Source organism: Lycium barbarum, chromosome 1 (genome assembly GCF_019175385.1).
Source record: "Lycium barbarum isolate Lr01 chromosome 1, ASM1917538v2, whole genome shotgun sequence".
Classification (NCBI taxonomy): Eukaryota; Viridiplantae; Streptophyta; class Magnoliopsida; order Solanales; family Solanaceae; genus Lycium; species Lycium barbarum.
Genome location: NC_083337.1, coordinates 126,546,929 through 126,569,111, shown reverse-complemented (window position 1 = coordinate 126,569,111; position 22,183 = coordinate 126,546,929). Strand labels below are relative to the sequence as shown.

The 22,183-nt window shown below is 35.0% G+C and overlaps 1 protein-coding gene and 1 long non-coding RNA gene across 2 annotated transcripts; both read left to right on the top strand.

Moving 5' to 3' along the window:
- Positions 1-1,355: 1,355 nt before the first annotated feature.
- LOC132637590 (uncharacterized) lies at positions 1,356-8,410 on the top strand. Its single transcript, XR_009581566.1, has 2 exons — positions 1,356-2,000; positions 8,148-8,410. It is a non-coding gene; the product is annotated as an uncharacterized LOC132637590 (long non-coding RNA).
- A 3,081-nt stretch (positions 8,411-11,491) lies between these two features.
- On the top strand, positions 11,492-12,989 carry LOC132599393 (uncharacterized). The gene is made up of 2 exons (XM_060312781.1): positions 11,492-12,088; positions 12,416-12,989. Exons 1-2 carry the CDS (start codon positions 11,777-11,779, stop codon positions 12,854-12,856), a joined length of 753 nt encoding a protein of 250 aa, XP_060168764.1. The 5' UTR covers positions 11,492-11,776; the 3' UTR covers positions 12,857-12,989.
- Positions 12,990-22,183: the final 9,194 nt, after the last annotated feature.

Genomic DNA, 22,183 nt, shown 5'->3' with positions numbered 1-22,183 from the left:
ATGGTTTTCGTAAAAAATAATAAAAGCTAAAAAAAATTAAAAAATAGTGTCCCTCGATTTTATCCATCGGTTTCCGTCCATCATTTTTTTCGCTTGTTTTTAGTAGGGCTGTTCACAGTTTTGGTTAAAACCAAAACCAAACCGAAAATTTAACCAAACCGAATAAAATAACCGACATTTGGTTTAGTTTGGTTTGGTTTGGTTTTAAATTTGAAAAACCGATAATATTTGGTTTGGTTATGGTTATAGTAAAAAATAACCGAATAAATAACCGAACCAAACCGATAATTATATACATAAAATTTATAACTATTTATATGTATAATATTAGCTTTTCATAAATAATTCAAGATATTTTATACATTTTAATTATTTATTTAATTTTGATCTACTTATTTTTAAGGCCCATGTCTTAAAAGAATATGTCCAACAATCCAAGCCCAACTCTAATAAGTCGTAAGCATAAGGGTTGTTTGTATTTTGAAACCTCTGTTTGACTTGTTCTTTTGAATCTAAACTGCGTTGCAAGTTTGGTCCACCTGATTTGCCAACAGCGTGTCTTTCCCTCAATATGCAGCAAAGTTCACCCTTGTGGGTCATGAGGAAAAAAAAGCTTCATAAGAAATTTGAAGAATGTAGAGAGAGAATATTTGAATTGTCACGGCTAGTCATAAACCGAAAAACCGAACCAAACCGAACCAAACCGACAATAACCAAACCGGTGGTTATTATTTTACTTGGTTTGGTTATGGTTTTAGACATTTAAAAACCGACTAAATTGGTTTGGTTATGGTTTTAACCAATAACCGACCCAAATCGAACCATGAACACCCCTAGTTTTTAGTAGTGATAATTTTTGTAGTTTCTGCTATTTCTAATTTATTTCTAAGGTCTGGTGTATTTTACTTAGCTGATAGACTACCTCGGTTTTAATCGACAGAGTCCGTCGGTCTTTGTGTTCCGAGACACTATTTTCTGACATTATCAAGTTTGTAGGTTTTTCCTCTGTTTTTTCCTATAACCGACTGATGTCCGTCGGTTTTATCCTGAGGCATTTGGCCTTTTCTTTAGTAATGTGTACACCTAAATGTGAGTTCTCGCTAATTTTTTCATAATTCTCGTCAAATCTAACAAATAGAGTTCCATGAATATTTTGTCGGAGACTAAAAGTGTTAACATTTGGCGAACTTAAAAGACCAAAACTGTTAAGTGCATACTTAAGGGACTATTTTTAACCAACCCTCATAGTTAAGAGACCATTTTTGTTAACTTATGACAAACTTAAAGGACCAGTTAAATGCATAGTTAAGGGACTATTTTGAACCTACTCTCTCATAATTAAGGGACCATTTATGTCCTTTTCTCTCCAACTCTCACCAACAGTCTTTGCTGTGCCAATTCTAATAAAACCTTCTCTCTCCCTTGGCATGTCTCCAACGTTTTTCTTTGCCCCAGGATTGAGTCAAACAAGGTGACTATCACAAGAGTCCAAGAATACTTTATAAAAATCTGACTTTGCACAGGGAAAATCTTCAGACCTGGAGAATCGATTCCTTCTTCATCTATCATCTGCGACTTTGACCCTTTTTTGAGCAGATTTTTTGAATCTCAAATCCTAATTTCAAATTCCCGCTCAATGGAACCCTACCTATTTTTCTCCCTATAAATATGAGCTTTTCTACTCATTTTCGGGAGAAGTTTTTTGGAGCCGCCCAACCACCCTTTTACCTGAAGTTCTGATCGGCTCTCTTGCCTTCAAGCTCTTGTTTTCCTCTCTTTCCTTACTTCTTAAAAATAAATAAATCCAGTTGCTTGTTGCCAATGTTTTATATCTAAAAAGAAATACTCAAGTTCGAGGCCGGAGTTCATCCGATCTAAGACCCCGCACCCCAGTTTGCTGCACCCAAAAACGGCCAGTATATTTCTTTTTAGTCTCCTTTGTTTAATTCATAGCAAGGATGTAAAATCTGAATGTAGTTTGGTTTTTGCACTATTAACAGGTATTTTAGTGCCTCAAATCCATTGCTTAAATCTCTGTAAAAAATGAAATAATAATGTTATTCTCATATGTGATTTGAAACGCTAATTTAGGGATGCATCTTTGTATAGAATAATTTCGAAGTGTGTAACAGGTATTCACCAGCCTAGTTATAAAATATGGAATGTTTATAAGCATTTTTTGTATTCAAGATATTGTAGGAATCTCCTCAAATGCTTACTGTTTCACTTAGTCTAATGCTTCATGAACGTGGATTTTGTATTAACATGCTTGAGGTGTTAATTTCTTTTGTGGTGTTGCTGAAACATCTTGAAAATATGTTGAGCTTTGAGTTTAAGGAAAAACAAAGATTTTTGTCCATGCCCCTTGTGTACTTAAGAGATGTTTGGATATCATGAACTTTAGTAGTTATGCTCCCCCTCTGTTGAAATCTCTGAGACTAAGCACTTTCTTCATGAATCTGTTTTAAACTACAACACCATCAAAGGACTGTTTACAGCATGCCATTATCTGTTGGCATTAGTAACAGAGAAGCATCAATAATATAAGGAGTTATATTGTTTCAATACCATTGTCTTGTGACCTCTCTGTGAGTAATATCCTAATAGCTATAGGAAAAAGTATAGTATTAAATTTAGCTATCGAAATGTTCATTAATTAGGGGACTTTGTTAAGTGTCCTGTACGTACATGACTTGGTGTGAAGATAATTTAGTGTCATTTAAGATTGTGTCTTAATGTGTTTCAAATGACATGTATATTCCTTGTGTTAGCAATTAAGACTGCTCGCTATTTTTTTTTTTTTTTTAAATTTTTCTTTACATGTACACATCGGAGCAAATGGAGTCTTAATTCGGGACTTTCTCAAAACAAAGTCTCAAGATGAGACTCGGCACACCCGTCCATAGAGTCATCTCGTTCCGCAATTCTTAAATCACATCGGGCAGGCGAAACTCGCTAGAGACCGCCTATAATATTTTACTCTTTTTCCTTCCTTATCATTCATTTTCTTTCATCCATTTTTACGATTGCTAAGTTGTCTGTGTTTTGGATTGTGTGTGGTTTAAAATTAGGTGCAGAACCTATGATTCACGTAGGATTATGAGGGTAGATTTTTATCATTTGGGATTACCGCTCTGAACATTAAGTACTTATTTTCACCATATTGATATAAATTTTACATAAAGTCCATATTTGCTAAAAGCTATTATTTATAAGCAAGTTATTATATTTTACGAGCCTTGTTTTCAATAGCATTATTATATTTTTCAAAACCTTAGCAACATTTATAAGTTTTATTTAAAACCTTCTTTCATATAAATCATTATATTTTCTATAAGTCTTTATTTTAGATAGCGTTATTATATTTAAAATCCTTAACAATATTTGTAAGTATTATTTTAAAATATCATCTAAAGTATTCTTTTATGCAAAATATTATATTTTCTATAAGTCTTATTTTAAGATAACATTACTATTTTCATTTCAAGTTTTAACAGCATTTATAAAAGCATTTCCTTTATGCAAATTACTATATTTTCTCTACAAGTTGGTTTAAATGGCATTATTATATTTCCTTTAAAACCTTAGTAATATGTACAAGCTATTTTCTTAAAATTTAAGCACCATATTTAATCTTAATTAATTAACCTAAGTTTGGCCGGATAACCGTAGTTAACGGATCCTAAAGGATGCCTAACCCCTTCCCTTTAGGATAATCTAGAACCCTTACCTAGAATCACGCTAATTAAGCAGACCATAAACAGAGGTTTAGTTAGCTTTACCTTAGTTAATAATTAGGTGCCCTAATTCACCTTTAAAATCAATTAGGTGGCGATTCCTTAAAATAAAGCAAAATAGGAATCTCCAATATGTTGTACTCTACTTTAACCCGTTTAAAATGGGGTATAACACTTATAGTTCGATGGAATAAATGAACCATTTCCTATAGTTCGATGGCATAAATGAGCCAAACTATTGACGAGTGGCATAAATGAGCCATTTCCGATAGTTGGATGACATATTTGAGCCTTTTCCGTTTTAGATATTATACGTTTTTCTATTATAGATTTTCAGCTTTTAGCTAACCAAGGTATTAGACTTGATGCTTCATGGAGCAGTAAAGTCTTGCTTATGTTGTGGCATAGTCTACTTTGGTTAACCAGATAAAAACTCATCAATATGAGGACCCTTACTTACTTGCACTTAAAGTGAATCAGAGAGGTGCTAAGAAGGTTGTTATTAATGTTGATGGGCTAATGAGACTTCATCAATGACTTTGTGTGCCGAATGTAGGAGACCAAAGACAATTAATTTCCTGAGGAAGCAGACAGTTCGAGGTATTCTATTCATCCTAAGGCAACAAAGATGTATCAAGACTTGAAAGAAACACTTTTGGTGGAGAAAGATAAAGAAAAGTATTTTCGACCATGTAGCTCGTTATTTGAACTGTCAACAAGTCAAGTATTAACAAAAAACATGGTGGTTTAGCTTAGAATCTGATCATTCCGAGTAAAAGTTAGAAAGGATCAAAATGGAGGTTGAGGTAGTTTACCATATACTTGAAAAAGCATGATTTTGCTTTGGTGATAGTTGATAGGCTTATGAATTCCACGCACTTCATACCGTTATAGACTACCAACACGGCAAAGAAACTAACACACATTTAAATCTGTAAGATAGTTTGGTTGCACAAGGTTCGTATTTCTAACATTTCTGACAGAGGTGTGCACCAGTCAGTTTTGGTAGTCTTTTCAGAAAGAATCGAGTACCCAGATTGAGCTTTGAACAATATTTCACTCGCAGAATGATGATTAATCTGAGTGGCTCATTCAGATCTTGGAGGATATGATGAGAGCATGTCCCATTTATTTTTGGGGTCGTTGGGATGATGAACTACATTTCGGCGGGGTTAGCTTACTACAATAGTTACCAATCAAGCTTTCAGATGACCCCTTTTGATGCTTTATACGGTAGGCGGTTGCGTTCTCCAATTAGTCGGTTCGAACTAGGTAAAGGAAAATTTTGGGTTTGAAATTGATATGACAGGACTAGACAAGGTCAAATTGATCCAAAAACGGCTTAAAACAACATAAAGGAGGCAAAAGCCTATTCAAACATGAGGTTCGAAAATTACAGTTTATCTAGGGTAAGTTAGTCTTATTAAAGGTTTCTCCTATGAAAAACAGTCATGCTATTCAGTAAGAAAGAAAACTTGAGCCTGAGTAGAGTGGTCCATTTGAAATCCTGCAAAGGATTAGAACCGTGGCCTACAGATTAGCTGTATCACCTGTTTAATCGGTGGTTCTTCTAGTTTTTCATTATTCCATGCTTCAGACGAAGTCTCATAATCTGAGTCATGTTATCCAGCATAATACCATAGAGTTAGACCAGAATTTGGTATATGAGAAGATATTGATAGCTATTTTGAATAAATAGGTCTGCTAGTTGAGGTTGAAGAGTATTCTGTCAATCAAAGTGTTGCGGAGGAACCATTCAACTGACAAAGCAACTTGGTAAATGAAACAGGAAATTCAGGGTAGATACCTACAACTAATTGAGACCCCAACTAAATTTATCCACTCGTTCGAGCATGAACGTTAATTTAAATGGTGGAGAATGTAACACCCCAAAGCAGGTATCATTGAAGATCTCTAAGAGCAAGAAATATTCTGAAGCTGCTGGTAATGACTATGAGCAATACCTGACCTTGCAAACATTTTACATCCAGAAGTTCTAAAGGGAATTTTAAGATTCCTTTCCACAAACCCCTTGGAGGATAATAGTTTGCAACAAGCCAACAACTATACAACACCTAAGTGGCTTTTCATATTTAGAATTGCAACCCTAGGGAGATTTTGCACAAAATACTGCTTGCTAGTTGGGAAATTACCAATTCATTAGTTTGTCCATAGTGAATTAGAGAGCATTAACCATATCTACTTTGAATGCCCATATGTTGATTTTGTATGGAAGAATTTGCTGGCTTGGCAAGATGTTAACAGGTAACCAATGAATTGACAAACAGAATTGGTTTGGATGTCCATCTGCAAAGAAAAAATTCTTGTGTTGCTATCTTTAAAATGGTGGTTTTTGGTTGTGTGCATCACATTTGGAAGGAAAGCAACATAAGTGTTCCAGGGAAAAGTTGGAGATACAACTATACTGATCAAGACTGTTATCCAGGAAGTATGTCACAGAGGCAACTTGAACTTTGTATTAGAAAGAAGAATTAGATCTCTAAACTACAATCCTATCTACTTTCTGTTAGGCAAGATCTTGTTGAAACTAGTTAAGGGTAGTGAATTGCGTTGTTGGATGAGGTTGTGTGTAACCTTCAGTCTTTTTTCTTATGCCGAATTCTTTCTCTTGATAATAAAATTGCTTATGTACCAAAACAAGAATGTAACAACTCAACCTTCCTTTTGAACGTTTGTGGTTCAATACATGTTTTTGGGACTCCTTATAAGTCAAAATACTATTTCAAATTTGTTGGCATTATTTGGATTGGGATCAGAGTGGCTCAGAGAAATTTCGACACTATTGGACCTTAAATTGAAGTTGCAGATTTTCTGTAATCTAGTGCACTGTGCATTCGTGGCCAAGGCGTGCGATCACGAAAAAGAGTGAGCCAGCCTTTAGTGTTATCACGTGGTCTGAAGCGATCGCGATGCGTGCCACCCAGTTGCTTTAATTATGGTGAAGAGGAAGTACAATTACACTGAGTTAGGATCACATCTGAACTGCGATGGTGGTGTGATAGAGTGACCGTGCTAAAGGGTTGTCAGGTATAAATATTAGATTTCACAATTTTGATAGCCATTTTCTGGGGGTTTTTATTTAGGTTCTAACTGATTAGGGATCAAATGGGTATAGATTCAACCTATAGGTCAAGGTAATGATTCCTTATGCTAATCTTGATATTATACTCTAACTTGGAGTAATTTGAAGTAATCTTGAGTTTTCATTCTCTAAATTGGGGAATTTGAGACCTAGGTTTAAAAAGGAAAAATTGAGTGATTGGACTAGTAATCTAAGTCAAAACTGGATTTTAATTATTGACTTAGGTTCTCTACCTAATGGGTAATCTGATTTCGAGATTTGAACCGTTGATCTTAGGGTGGACTTTTAAGTTGACTTTCGATTGACTTTGACATTGGAGAGTCTTAAAAATATGGGACTTAGTCAAATACATACAGTTAAATCCAGATGTGTATTTTTGCATAGATTGGGAGTTGTTGAGCAAGATAACTCACGAGGATTGAGGATACGTCTTTAGATCAAATTTGATCGGGAGGTGAATGAGATTTAACTTCTTGTTTGGCTTACTAATCCTAAAAAGAATTTTATTTGAGTTTCTTGATGCATTGATATTTTCTAGTTCATGTGCGGGGAAAGTATGAGATAAATAATTATTTTAAGTATATAGTGTTGATCACAAGGGCCTTAATATTGTATATTTATATTGTTTCGTGATACCTTTTAGCAGTTATTGATATTCAACATGTCAGTAGTATTTAGCAGCTAATGATAGTTGATCATGTTTGTTAACTATTGTTGATATTGAGCATGACTATTCAGAGGTTCTTGATATTTACGATATCTAATTTAGCAGTTGTCCGGACCCCACTTGTGGGATTACAGCGGGTATATTGTTGTTGTTGTTTTAGCAGTTGTACTATTTGTCTCTTATTTGCATTTTATTAGTTGTGGTAAGACGATAGGATAGCGACCCCATACTTCTTCTGTAGCGGGGGCACATATGTCATTAGCATATAACGACTCGATAATACTAAGTGCTTACGGGTAAGACAGGTGGTCGGTGCACCGCGCCAGGTAGATAAGACAGACGACCAACGCTCTGAAGACGGGTAAAACATGTGGCTTAACAAACTTCATTTTTCGTAATACTTTTCTTAACAACATGACTTTTATTGGTTTAGCAGCTTACTCAGCAGTTGAGCTTATTTTTTTGTGTATCCTATTTTCATATCGTGATTTAGTTGCTTAGTTGTATAAATGTTTTATACTTGATGAAGCTTTATATGTCATTATACACTACAATTTTTAAAGCTTGTCCCAGGGTAAGACATGAGTGGATCGAGGATTTTACTAGGTCATTTTGACTTACTATTTACTTCTTTGTGCAGATACTGTTGAGGACAACATAGTTGTTGACCGCTGAGTTGCTCCTCCAGTTTGTCATCAATTGAGGTGATCCATCCACCAGTTTGTGGAGGTGTTGTTAGGTCTTATCTTTATCTTGCAATCATGTTATTTCTATTTCGAGTTATGTCTTGTATCTTTGTATTACTGGTCTTTAGCAAGATTGCTCCATGACTTAGTAGAGTTGGGAATTTGGAATTTACAATTATATTTAATAATTTATTAATTCGCTTTTACAATATGAGAACATTTTAACTATCATGCAACATTATTTTAGTAGCTTTATTACAGCCAATATACCTGGTCCAGGTACTATTTATTGCGTGTTGATTATGGTTTAGTGTCAGATTTAGATCGTGACGTATAATGTTTATTGTGAATATTCATAAAATGTGTGTATGTGGATAAATATGACGTTTGAGTGAATCCAAGTATGTGTGCTGGATTAAGGAAAAAGCTCGTATCCCGTGGAACACTGAAAATACAATAGAGCATCACAAGGAAAATTATGCTAATGGAAGCATGCATTATGATAATGGAAGCATGCTCTATATCCCACTGTTATAGAGAAGACAATAAGGTAGCTGATATTTTGTGAACCATGGCCTGGAATTAAGAGAACTCACATGGTTCAACAACCATCAGGATATCCCAAAGAAGCTAGAGGATAAATTCGAATGGATATCCTTCAATTTCCTTCTTTTAGAATGAAGCATCTTAAAAATAATTTCTTCTCGGAAAGAAAGATGGATCATAGGTACCTTTTGATGTTCCTTGACTGATTATAAGTATAGGAGAGGGATATACAATTTTTTTGTTAGTACTTTTCATCATCTTTCCATCAGTAAAAGAATTGCATTTTTGGTAATTCAACAAATGTGTGGGAGGTAAGGTGAAGTCCCCCTCCTAGGTAAATCATTGATGATATATGGAACTGTGCAGTTCAATTTAAAATTTTAAAAAAGAGTGTGCTGCTGAGTGGAATGTAAGTGCATGTGAGTCTTGTGATGAATGGTCATGAGTGAAATGTGAGGTCCATCTGAGTTGGTGATGAATGTATATGAGGGAGTTTCGTTAGTTATGCAATGTGACGTGACCAAATTTCGTTTGTTCTTGTTTTTTTTTTCTTTCTTAAAGGACGAGATTTTATAAGTAAAACTTACCTAAATAGCTACCTTTTAGTAGCTTGAATAGCTATAAAATTGTTATTTACTAAGCGTAGCTGGTTTTTTAGTTAAAACGCGTGTATTTCATTTTTTTGAAATATAGTGAAATACATGGAACGTCCGACACTGGTGAGTAAAATTAGGCCGTATTTATGGAAAAGTTTTTTTTTTTTAAATTCAGGGATTCAGTTTAAATCTTCCCATTAATCACGCGTAATGAATGTTCTTCCATAACAGATTACGTATCTCTCCACACTTTTATCACAATAAAAACTTTTTGAATTCAAAAAAATACTAAAGATCTAAAAAATCCCAACTACAGAAGAATCTCTTTGAGCTCTGTTTTCTACATTCGAATTCTTCAAAATCAAGTTGAAATACACTCAATAAGATACGAACGAGTGTATATATGGAATTTTAGTGAAGATCAGATTTGTATTTCAGATTCTACAAAAGGTATGTTTCAAATTTTCAATGATTTGTGTGATTGTTTTTTGATTCAATTTTCTGTGATTGGAACGATGATTTTTTTTTTCCAATGCAGTCACTGTTCTAGTTTTGATGAATTATCAAAACGAAACATGTCAAGCATAACAACAGTGATCAGACACTCCGGTTTTTGGAATGAACAGAATTGCTTTGTTAATTACAAACTAGACGCAATTGTCTTCAAAGATTATTGTTCATACGGTGATTTGGTTGAAACTATAGCAATTCAGTTAGGTGTTGATATGAGCAGGAAAACGATATCAATAAAATATGCTGTTGAAGGAGACAATATGCCAATGGAAATAGGCAACAATATGGGAGTAAGGGTGTATGTTGAGCTTAAGAGAGAAAACAGGGGATTTAAAGCATATCTGTTGTGCGTTAGCATAATTGATAATGATCTTGAGAATTTTGTGTCCGGCGAATCTGCAGTTGGAGACGATATGTTTCAACTTGAATTTAATGATTATATGTATGCTATGGACGTAGTTGATTCAAATGATTTGGATGCGTCGGATTGTGCTAAGGCTGTTGTTTTATTTTAAAATAACGATGACTTGATAATTTCGAACAAGGAACATAAGGATGTTTTTGTTGATCAAATCTACAAAGATAAGGACACTCTGAAGAATGTTATGGCGAATTATGCAATTCGCAAAAGATTCAATTTCAGGACAGAGAGGTCGAATGCCATAAGGTATGTTAGTCACAAAAAAATATGAAATACATTGAAATATACTATGAAATATATTGAAATATACTAAGAAATGCATTGAAATACAGTGACGTAAACTGTTGTATTGCCATTATATTTCAGTTGGATTTAATTAAATACATTGAAATACGCACTGTTTGAATTATTTAATTCCATTATGTAACCATTTCAGTATATATAGACAATGTATTTAGGATCTTGTATGTGTTTGAAACTTCAATCTGACTGTTCTTTTTTTGTACTGGTTTATGTAGTTACACTCTGGTATGCTGTTCAACTGATTGTCATTGGAAATTCAAAGCTTCAAGTATTGCGAACTCTGAAATGTTCAGAGTGGGATCCTTTCATGACGAACATGCGTGTCCATTGAAAGACAAAGTGTATTCCCAAAGGCAAGCAACAAGTTGGTTGATTGGTGCGTCAGTTATTAAGCCAAAAATAACAAATCACAAGAGGAAATATACACCTGGTGATATAGTAGATGGCGTAAAAAATGAGTATGGCGTTGATGTTTCTTATATGACGGCCTGGAGGGCTAGAGAAAAGGCAATGAATGAATTAAGAGGGGAACCAACAGAATCATACAAGAAGTTACCGGGATATGTGTACATATTGGATAAAACATACCCTGGATCACATGTGAGAATGCACAAATCACAACAAAACGAGTTCTTTTATTTGTTTATAGCACTTAAGGCGTTCATAAAAGGCTTCGAGTGTTGTAGACCAATAGTTGTAGTAGATGGTTCCCACCTTAAAACTACATATAACGGTACTTTTGTATCAGCCAGCACGTTGGATGGTGCAGGTAGATGCCAAAATGTTTAAATACATTTTTTTCTGCTTTTGGTATATTTCGTTGTATTTCATTCTATTTCCAATGTATTTCCAATATGCTTTATGATATATTTCACTGTAATAATACACAAAACATGTATGTGCAGGTAATATTCTACCATTGGCATATGATGTGATAGATTCAGAGAATGATAAGTCTTAGACCTGGTTCTTTGAGCAGTTCAAACAAGCTTATGGGAATAGGGATAACATGTGTGTTGTATCAGACAGACATGAGAGCATCATTAAGGCGGTGAGTAGAGTGTATCCAACTGTGCCACATTTGGCGTGCATATGACATTTATGGAAAAATGTGACCACGAAATACAAGTCGAATGGTGAAGTATTGAGTCCTGTATTCTATGCACTTGCAAAAGCATACACACAGGCTGAGTTTGATAAGCTGATGGAGAAGATTGAGAAGGTTGATTTTCGGGTAAAAGAGTACTTGGAGGATGCTGGAAGGGAAAAGTGGGCTCGACTGTATTCACCCGTTAACAGAGGATGGACAATGACCTCAAATATAGCTGAATGTATTAATGGAAAATTGGTAGCAGCAAGAGAATTGCCTGTTTTCGATTTTCTTGAAGAAGTGAGGAAGATGTTTGGGAGATGGAATTGCACTAATAGGAGGATCGGTACATACACATTCACAACACTTGGGAAAGCATTCCAGCAATTATTATCAATAAACGAATGTAAATCTCTACGTATGACGGTATGTTATTGTTTATTTTGTTGAAGTCTGCCTACATATATTTCAATATATTTCAACATATTTTAGAAGGTACTTAAGTAATTCTGTTTGGATTGTATATTTCCATGTATTTCATATTAAGTAATTCTGTTTGGATTGTATATTTCCATGACGGTATGTTACTGTTCATCTTGTCTCAGTCTGCCTACATATATTTCAATATATTTCTGTATATTTTAGAAGGTACTTAAGTAATTCTGTTTGGATTGTATATTTCCATGTATTTCATATTACTTATCGTTGTTAATATTCAATGTATTCTGGTCTGACACATTTCTTCTTGATTAGGTTGAACCATCAACTGAATATGTGTATACCGTAAATGATGAGGCAAGACGATTCATAATTGATCTTAAAAAGAAAACATGCAGTTGTCGGATGTTCCAAATGGACGAGATACCATGTCCACATGCATGGGCTGTATTGAAGAGTAAAAGTCTTATGCCTGATGAATATTGCTCAGACCTATTCAAACCAAAGACAGTGATTAAGACGTATGATGTGCCTGTGGATCCTCTGCCTGACGAGAGTGAGTGGAATATTCCCAAACATGTATGTGATGAAGTTGTTTTGCCACCAAGATACAAGAGACCCCCGGGAAGGCCAAAGAAAAAGCGAGATAAACCATTAATGGAGACGATGATTGGTAAACGTAGGAATGCTTGTAGTACTTGTGGACGTCTTGGTCACAATAGACGTTCTTGTTCTAATGAGCCACGTAAGAAGTAGATGTTTAGATTGTAATTTTTTTTTTTTTTAAAAAAACACTTATCCCCAAAAATATTAAATAAAGAAATTTTTGGTTCATCGTTGTATTCTGTAATTTTTGTCTTTCATTTTCATAATAATATTGCATACAATTCGGTGTTAACGGACGTTAAAATGAAAAATAAGTGAAATGTTTAAGAAATATTAAGTTGCATTAGGCCTATATAGACAGGAATTCAATGAAATATATCAGAAACTGTTTCATAAAAAATGCAGAGTGGGTATATACATTGGAATACATTGAAAAACACCGCAAAAGCTGTTTTCATTAAAACAATAAATATAAATATGAGAGGCTGAATAAAAAAATAGTCGTGATAGAAATTAGATAAGTCATTGATGAAAAAACACTGCAATTTGTCAACTGGAATACATTGAAATACACCAGAAGTATTCCAGTTCACCTGGAATAATTTGTCGAATTGAAGAGTCGGTATATAACATTGGAATATATTGAAATACACCAGAGGCTGTTTTCATTAAACGATAAATATAAATATGGGAGACTTAAACAAAAAATAGTCGTGAAAGAAATTAGTTAAGTCATTGATGAAAAAACACTGCCATTTGTCAATTCTTAACAAAACAACACAACAAAATGTACAAAAATGGTCAGCAAAACAGTACTGTGAAAAATGATTCAACATTAAAACCTAGTGGACTAATTAACAACTACTGTGTTGACCGCGTTATAATCTATGGCAGGCCTAACTGGTCTTGGCGGCAGTTCATTGTCACTGAAGGCATTCAAATCAGACTTTTGCCATCCGTATTCCCATAGTAATGCCCCGTATCTATTACGTAGTGTTTCTGCATCAATTTCAGATGGAACGCCTCGTCCAGAACAAAAGTATTCAACAACTGCGGCAACATACACACCACAATCCCTGAAAATAAAAAATAAAAATGATTATTAGTTGAGAATTTTGAAAAACAAAATGGAACTCTGATGTTGAAAGACATACATGCTGCCAGAGGCTTGTTGTGGCAAGTCGTTCACATACATGACATGAAAGTCATCAGTCTGTTGTTTGCCCTTGTATGATGGGTGGTTAATCCAATCGATGCCTTTTTTTTCTCGTAAAATCCAGACAAATGTAGATGATGTGGCAATAGTGTAGCTATCTTGTGCATTTCTCTTCTAACAACAGCATCATGACCAACAGCTCGGTATGAGTTGTAGATGTACAGGCGCCTGCACGTAAAAAAATATTACATCAGCTCGGTTAACAGGTTGGTAAATTAAATTTCATATGGACCTTGTGTGATAGAAATACGAGGAACATACAGGGAGATATGCAGATTTAATGAATTTAAAAAAAGAAGTAGGAATACCTGTCAGTGAATGGCACTACAATCAAGATCCAGTGATTTTCCTCTTTGATGTTGACAGGGATGAGAACATAAATCAACTGTATGCCATGGCACATTAGCCAGCATCCTATGCCCGTTAATGTACTCGCATATTTCGTTCTCCGAACTGGCAACACTACTGGTCCCCTCCGGATTAGCATATGCACGATGAATTTCATCAATTTTGGAGAAGAACATACAGTCAACAGTTGTGAATTTGAATTTGTTATCCTTGTCGTACTTGCCTTTCTTCCGCAAGTAGTAAAAAATGACATCAATATGCTGTTAAAAAAATGAAATAAGTTTAATGGATACTGGTAGAAAAATAAATGAAATAAGTTTCTTCAGAGAAATATGTAGTTTGAATGAAGGAAATATAGAGAAATACACAGAAGGAATATAGAGAAATATGGGAAATATAGAGAAATATAGAGAAATATGGGAAAAAAAGAAATGAGAAATATAGCACCTCATCATTCCAAGACTGGCCATTCATCGATAAGAGATAGAACCAGTTTTTGTCATCAACATGTAACACACCAAAATTGAAGTCATCTGGATCCAAAGCTTGATTATTCTTTTTGTAACGACTTTCCTTACCCTTTCTAAATAACAACAATCAGTTATTTTCAACGTAAATAGTTTACTTTGCTGAAAGAATGAATATATAAATTAAAAAGGTAAATACGTTCAAACTTACTTTTTATCATGCCTTAGAAGTAGATCCTGTTCAATCCAATTCCGGTATTGTTGAATAAGCGAAGTATTTCACGGGCCATTAATTGGATCTTTAACAAATGGATGCTTCTTTTTAAAAATGGAAGGTGTGGGGTCTTGAACAGAAGCTTCTGCAGAGCCGTAATTGGTCATGTAAGGTGAACTGAAGTATTTACTAGGTTTGACTATCCTAGTTGGAATAACATCTGGTTGAGCAATTACAACTTCCGCATTAATCACTGGCTCTTGTATTCCTTTATCAGCAGACATTACTGGCATAACAAATCCTTTGTGACCCGTTAGATGAAACACAGAGAATCCTGACGAACCTATTTGGCTTGGTAACATTTCGTCAGGGATCAACCATTGTGACTTAGTAATGTTGTCATCGAACCTGGGTGGAGTCTCTAAAATTGAATGATCAGTGATGTCCCCGGGTTGTATTCCCGCACCTGCTTTTGGTACACGAGTTTCTAGAGGCAACTCAATGAGCATCTCTGCGACCATTCCCTAAAAAAAAGAGATTTAATAAATGTTAAGTATAGCAGTATCTTGAAAAGATCTATAAGATTGAATGTAAAATTTACCTCTGTTGAGTTGAAAGATCCTTCGTCCGCTCGATTAATCTCTTTAGATGAAGCTTTACGTGTATCTGCTCTTAAATTTCCGACGGTCACTACAATTTCCGGAACTTCCTCATGTAACATTTGTGCAACACCCTTTTGAATAAGAAAAATCAAAATTTAAAACAAAATCATAACATAAAAATATAAGGTTGGAGAATTACTAAATACACAGAAATAGGGCCAGGATTAGATTGATTCTGTGGGGGTAGAAATACATAGAAATACAGAGACATACAAAAAAAAAAGTATATCAGTGAAATACAAACGAAACACCATAAAATACAAAAGTTTGTAAAATAGAAAATACCGAGGAAAACATAACTTTAAAATTATAGACTGAAACATGGCAATCATATACTTTTTTGTGCATATAATGCACAACAACATAACTTTAAAAGATGGATTTCACGTCACAAACTCATTTTACCTTAATTGACTCATCATCATGTTTCGGCGGAGATGTTTGAATGGTAGAATCATGATGTAAGTTTTCTTCAGGCGTTAACTGTAGCCCAGCATCAGTTTGATGCACCGGCGCCTCACTATCGGCAGCCTTCACATAAAAAATAAATTAATATAAATTGTATTTCGCAATAAGAGTCTAAAATGTTAGTTCAATTCCTATTTCACACATTTACCTTGTCCACAGAATTGTTCCCCTTGATTGCTTCAAATAGCTTCTTGAAGTTGTCATCCATGAAAGTTCGAAGCTTGGACAACTCACTTGTGAACTCACCAACGACCTAATATTTAAACAAAAATAGTATTTCAATTTGTTTAGAAACAGTAAATTAAATACACCAATTTTTTTTTTTTGTTTCGTAACTAAAATCACTTACTGATTCCTTGAAAACTTGAAAATCTTTCCTTAGCAATTGCATTTCCTCTTTCATAGATACAGTGGGGACATCACGTAGGACTGTGGTGTTTTGGGGTCGATTCATTTATTCATTCAACTTTGGTGAAGCAGACTTCTGTAAAATAGGCTTTTGAGCAACCTTTTGATCCTTGTGACTCTTCTTCACAGTTGTCTGTGGCTCGGTGTGGATTTGTTGTTTCTTTGATGTGGAAGCTGTTGCAAGAAGTTGTCTGCGTCTCTTTGAAGGTGGAGAATCTGTCTGATTCGTCCGTTGTTGTTTGCCCATAGAAAGGTGGGGGGGAGTAGTACTGAAATCATCAAAGTCATCCACTGGCATATCTGTGACTTGGGTACCTTCATGGGCATCAACTAAGAGATTTCTGTCTAATGTATCTTGACAGACAACAACATCGGGCAATTGGAGGCTCTCCAACTCATTGCTAGTGGGTATTGTATTTGCAAATGTACAGCTCTGAAGAAGAAAGAAATAAATATTTAATTAGTGTGTTATAAAACTATTCACACTTATATTTTTGCACTGAAATACAGAGAAATACACAGAAATATAGTGAAATGTAAAAAAATATAGTGAAAATGCAAAAGGAAATACACCGAAATATAGTGAAATACAAAAAATTAGGAAAAAAACCACTAGAAAAGCAATAACACAACAGTAGAACAGTGGAGTACAAATAAAATCAGTAAGGCATAATTGCAAAATAAAATGCTATGAAAAAACATAAAAATAAGTTAGAGTGTTCGAATATTACCGACTGTTTGCCGTCTCTAAAAATGTCTTCCATCAAAATATTGTATTTTGGCTGACTATCGATGGACCTCCAATTCAACATTCTTGGAATGAAATTTCCGGATTTAATAGCGAGATACGATGGAACTCTTGAACAACACTCATAAAGCCAAACTTGCATAGCCAGTGGCATCCCATGCATCATATAATACTGTGTTGTGGCAGAATACTTCTTGCTGATGCTTCTAATCAACTTGTTAAAAGCTTCTTTGCCCCATGGATAATCTACATACCTTCCATCCTCAACCACTTCAAAATGAACCCTTGGTATATTCGTTTTCCTAGGCTCACCGCAAAAGATGTATGTATTTATAAAAAATAGAATTTCAAACTTAACAACGTCCTCATCATTATCTCCCCAACACTTATTCTTAAAGCAATCAATGAACTCCAATCTTTTTACTTTACTCCTAGTTCCACCAAAATATACATCCATAATCCTATTCGGTTTCTCCTCATCGTATGTAAATTGACCTTCATCGGCTACACAATTTAGCCCGCTCATAAGGGCAAATTCTCTCATGGTAAATCGCAATACGATACCATTTATATCAATTGTAAAGCAATCAGAAGTGCTCTCCTTGAGCTCTCTTACCATGAAGCACCTAAAAATTTGTGCTTGAACCTCCAAGTGCTGCATTCCGAGGAATTTCCCAAATATTGTCTTGGAAAAGATCTCTAACTGTGGAACAGTTAGCTTACTCTTGATATCTTTGAACACCTCGATATTAGTGTACCGTTGCATCGATGGAGCCTCTTCAGGATGACTCTTAACATAGAATTTAGTTTCCTAAAATAAAAATGCAACACTAAGTTAAGGCTGAAACAATTGTATACAACATAGACACACACAAGAAATATACTGAATTGCATATCCAAGAAAAATATACACACAAAAAAAATTGCATAACACAACTAACACAGCTTTTAAAATCAATAAGTACAGAATAGTAAACATATGTACTTGTGAAAATACATAGAAATATAATGAATTACAGTTAACTACGAACACAACTACCACAGTTATGTTGTATATGATATAAACTACAGTTGATGCACATATTCATTTTATTAAATACACAGAAATATACTGAATTGCATATCTAATTATGTTGAAATATACAGAAATATAGTGAAATACAAAACAACAAAATCGAAAAATTTCATCAATACCTGTTCATCCTCTTCCAGATCTACATCTTTAACAACATTTTTACCCTTAACGTCTGAAAAAAGGATTGGTTACTTTTCTCTTATTTTGTTGAGCAACTTTAGAACCTTTTTTGATTGGTACATCATCTTTTGGCTTGCTCGGTTTTGGAACTTCAGTTTGTTGAAGTTGACGCATCCTTGATGGGTCATGAATCTTCTTGCTTCTTCTCTCAGCAGCAATTTTAGCAGATTCTCCTGCAATTGGAAGTTGTTGTGAAAATCCCAAAGAGAAACTAGGACCATCATAAACATGAGGACTACCTCGAGTATTCCTGCTTGGAGTATCTCTTTCCGTCATTAAAATGGAGAATTTGATCTTGTTTTAAACACTCTAACAATGGCTGAAAACAGAAAAAAAAAGGAATGAAAAGAAACAAAGAAAACGATGAAATATAAGAATAAATATAGAGAAATACAACAAAGAAAGTAAAAAAAATCTAATAAATTATCAGAATTCGTTACCTACACTGTGTGGGTAACGATTAAGAAAGATGGATGTCACGACCCAGCCCCGTGGGCCGCGACTAGTGCCCTAATTGGACACCCAAACCCATTCGCTCACCAAATCAACATATCAAAAATTTATTCAAATTTAGCATACGTCTTTTGAAACAGATACTGAAAACAAATATCATCTTAAGCGGTCGCCCGTACAGAAACATCATATCAAATCCGGAAAGTTGGCGGAATACACATCGCCCAGATATACAAACATATATAAACATATGGGCCGTTTTGGCCATAATATCAAACGGGACCGCTTAAGGCACAAGTCACAGACATAATCGAACAAACACGACCCATGACTCACATATATGACTACAGGCCTCTACAAACCATAACAGAAACATATGATGGAACAGGGCCCCGCCGTACCCAAATAGCCATATATACAGAACATGTATAACATAAGATATGTACCAAAAATATGAGCTCCAGATCAAAATGAGTACTCCAAATAGCATAATAAGTATCCTACACTGGCGGGTCACCTAAACGAATGTCTGTACCTGCGGGCATGAAACGCAGCCCCCGAAGAAAGGGGGTCAGTACGAAATATGTACTGAGTATGTAAAGCATGAAGTACAGTAATCCGAATCATAACTGAAGCATAAGGTACAAAAGGGAATACCGAATCAGTATATCAAAACCGGTACGGAAATCATATGTATAAGTAATGCACATCAAAATCATGCATAAGGCTCAGGAATGTGGTCACCACTCCGACGCTGGTGCCACAACACAGCATAACTCCAGAAGGTTTCAAATCTCCGTACAACCCCGTACATAACACATCATCACAACAAATCATAAGCCATATCACAGCATAACTCCATAAACGGAACCCGGCCCTATGGCGAGGTCTCGGGAACCGTAACACAGCATACTGCCGAATATATCATAGTGCGCACGATCACAAAACCGGCCCGGGATCCGGCGAACGATATCATAGTAGTAGACACGAGCGGAGTAGTGCGGAAACCATATGCATATAAATAAATAAATTTCAAAACTTGATGAACAAATATATTTACGGCATCCGAAGGCTCAGAAATCAGTTTCGGGTCAATCGGAGTTAGTATACGGAAGTTACAAACTTTTGAAGTACAGAACTTTCTAAAGGCATTTCAGAAGCTCTTTTCGGAAATTCAGGTGACATTCATATTAGGGGAACTTTCAAATAACATTATGGGTCAAATCAAATAGAGACTTTAGGACCATATCTACGTATCAAAATATTCATAAAAGACTTTAGTCATATCGATTCTCTTTCGAACAACATTCGGAAACATAACAACTAGAATCTTCGAACATCATAAATACGTATCAAACCATATGGAATAGCTTATGGAAGTCAAAGATATTAGCCATCCTAGTGGCCCTAAGAATAGGATTTTCTTTAGAAGCATACATATACGTTATTTGTTCATTTCATAAAGGTCATGCCAAAAGAAAGAAAGGTAGGCTTTACATACCGTTTGTCGTCTGTACCAATTCAATAATTTAAACTCGTCTCGATTGGCACTTCAACCTATAACAATGGTAGCATGTCCGTCAAATTGGTGGTTGCTAGTAAACGATAACTCGTTCTTGTATAAAAACAAGTGGGCAGCACTTCCACTACTTGCATACATCCACAACTCACATACGAGGTCAACAACATCAATAACAAGACACAACTCAAGGACATAACAAAATCAGCCCCATATGCACTACATACACCATTGCTATCATTCTTTCTCTTTACATCCATGGAGTACAACAACCACAGCAACAAAGTGATTAATACACTAATTCCTTATGTTTATCCTGCCCCTTTAACAATGTTAGACCAGCCATCAAGAACAGCCCATACTCCAGCAAATATACTACATATATTGTACATAATCATAACTATAATCCCTGCATTTCGACTCAACAAGAGCAGCCACGAAAATTACAACAAACAGCCCCCAAAATGTCACTACAAAACAGCCACGAAATTTATAACAAGCAGCCCCAAAACAGCCACAAAATTCATCACAAAATAGCCGTGAAATTCATCACAAAACAGCCACGAAATTCATTACAAAACAGCCCCAAAACAGCCCTTAGTTACCACATAACAATGACCGATAATCTCACGAACATCTAAGAATATACCAAGCAGATCGACACACTTCGCATACGATATTTTATACGCTTCTTTCCTCCAAGTTTGATGATTCACATCAGCAACAACACATCAACAACATCAACCTCTATATGCAAGAAAACTATCGTAACATTACAACAAGTTCTAAAACAGCCCCATCCATTATAACGTCACAATACAATTCTTAACTATCCTTAGTTTTCCAATTCCTCAAGAACAGCCCCTAACTACAATTTAACCATAACAATGACAACCTCAAATAGCCATATAATCATATGAGATTTTCCACCAAAAACCTTATCAAAACAGCCCACAACAACAACATAACGATGCCCGAAATTCTAACGAACACCTACAATACACCAAGCAGCCCATATACACTTCTTATGCCTTATTTCATGCAATCTTTTCAGCAAATTTCAAGGAAATACAACAGCAGTCACACGACACCACATCATCTATTCATACGCAAGTAAACCACATTATTATCTCTATAATTCTTACAACAACCCACAACAATTTTAACTCCAACTCTAACCATTAAATTCCTTCATTCTCATCACATAATCCATGATCACAACAGCCAAAATATTAATTCAAATCAGTCCAGCAAATTTCAATTAGAAACAGCCCCTATGGCATTCAACAACATTTCAACAACATTCCAACATTCGTACAATTCGTGTTACCAAGTTACAACTATGTTTCAACATCAAGATACATAATTTCGTGGCTTCAACCATGCTTCAACATCAAGATACATAATTTCATGATTTTCTTTCATTTCTACTCACCATAACACGTTCAAACCATCCACAACACATGCAAATTCATCCTAAAACATATAGAAAATGATCAACTCTTACCTTAGCAAATTGGCTCCTTAATTTGCTGAATTTAATGGCTTCAATTAAAGACCACTCTTGCTGCTCTCAAGGACCAAATTCACGTTCCCATAGACCTCCATTTGATTTAAAACACCATGGAAAATTAATTTGAATCAAGCTTGATGAACTTGAATTTTTTTCCACCATAGTCGTGCACTCCCTCTCTATCTCTAGGGTTTTTACTACTTTGT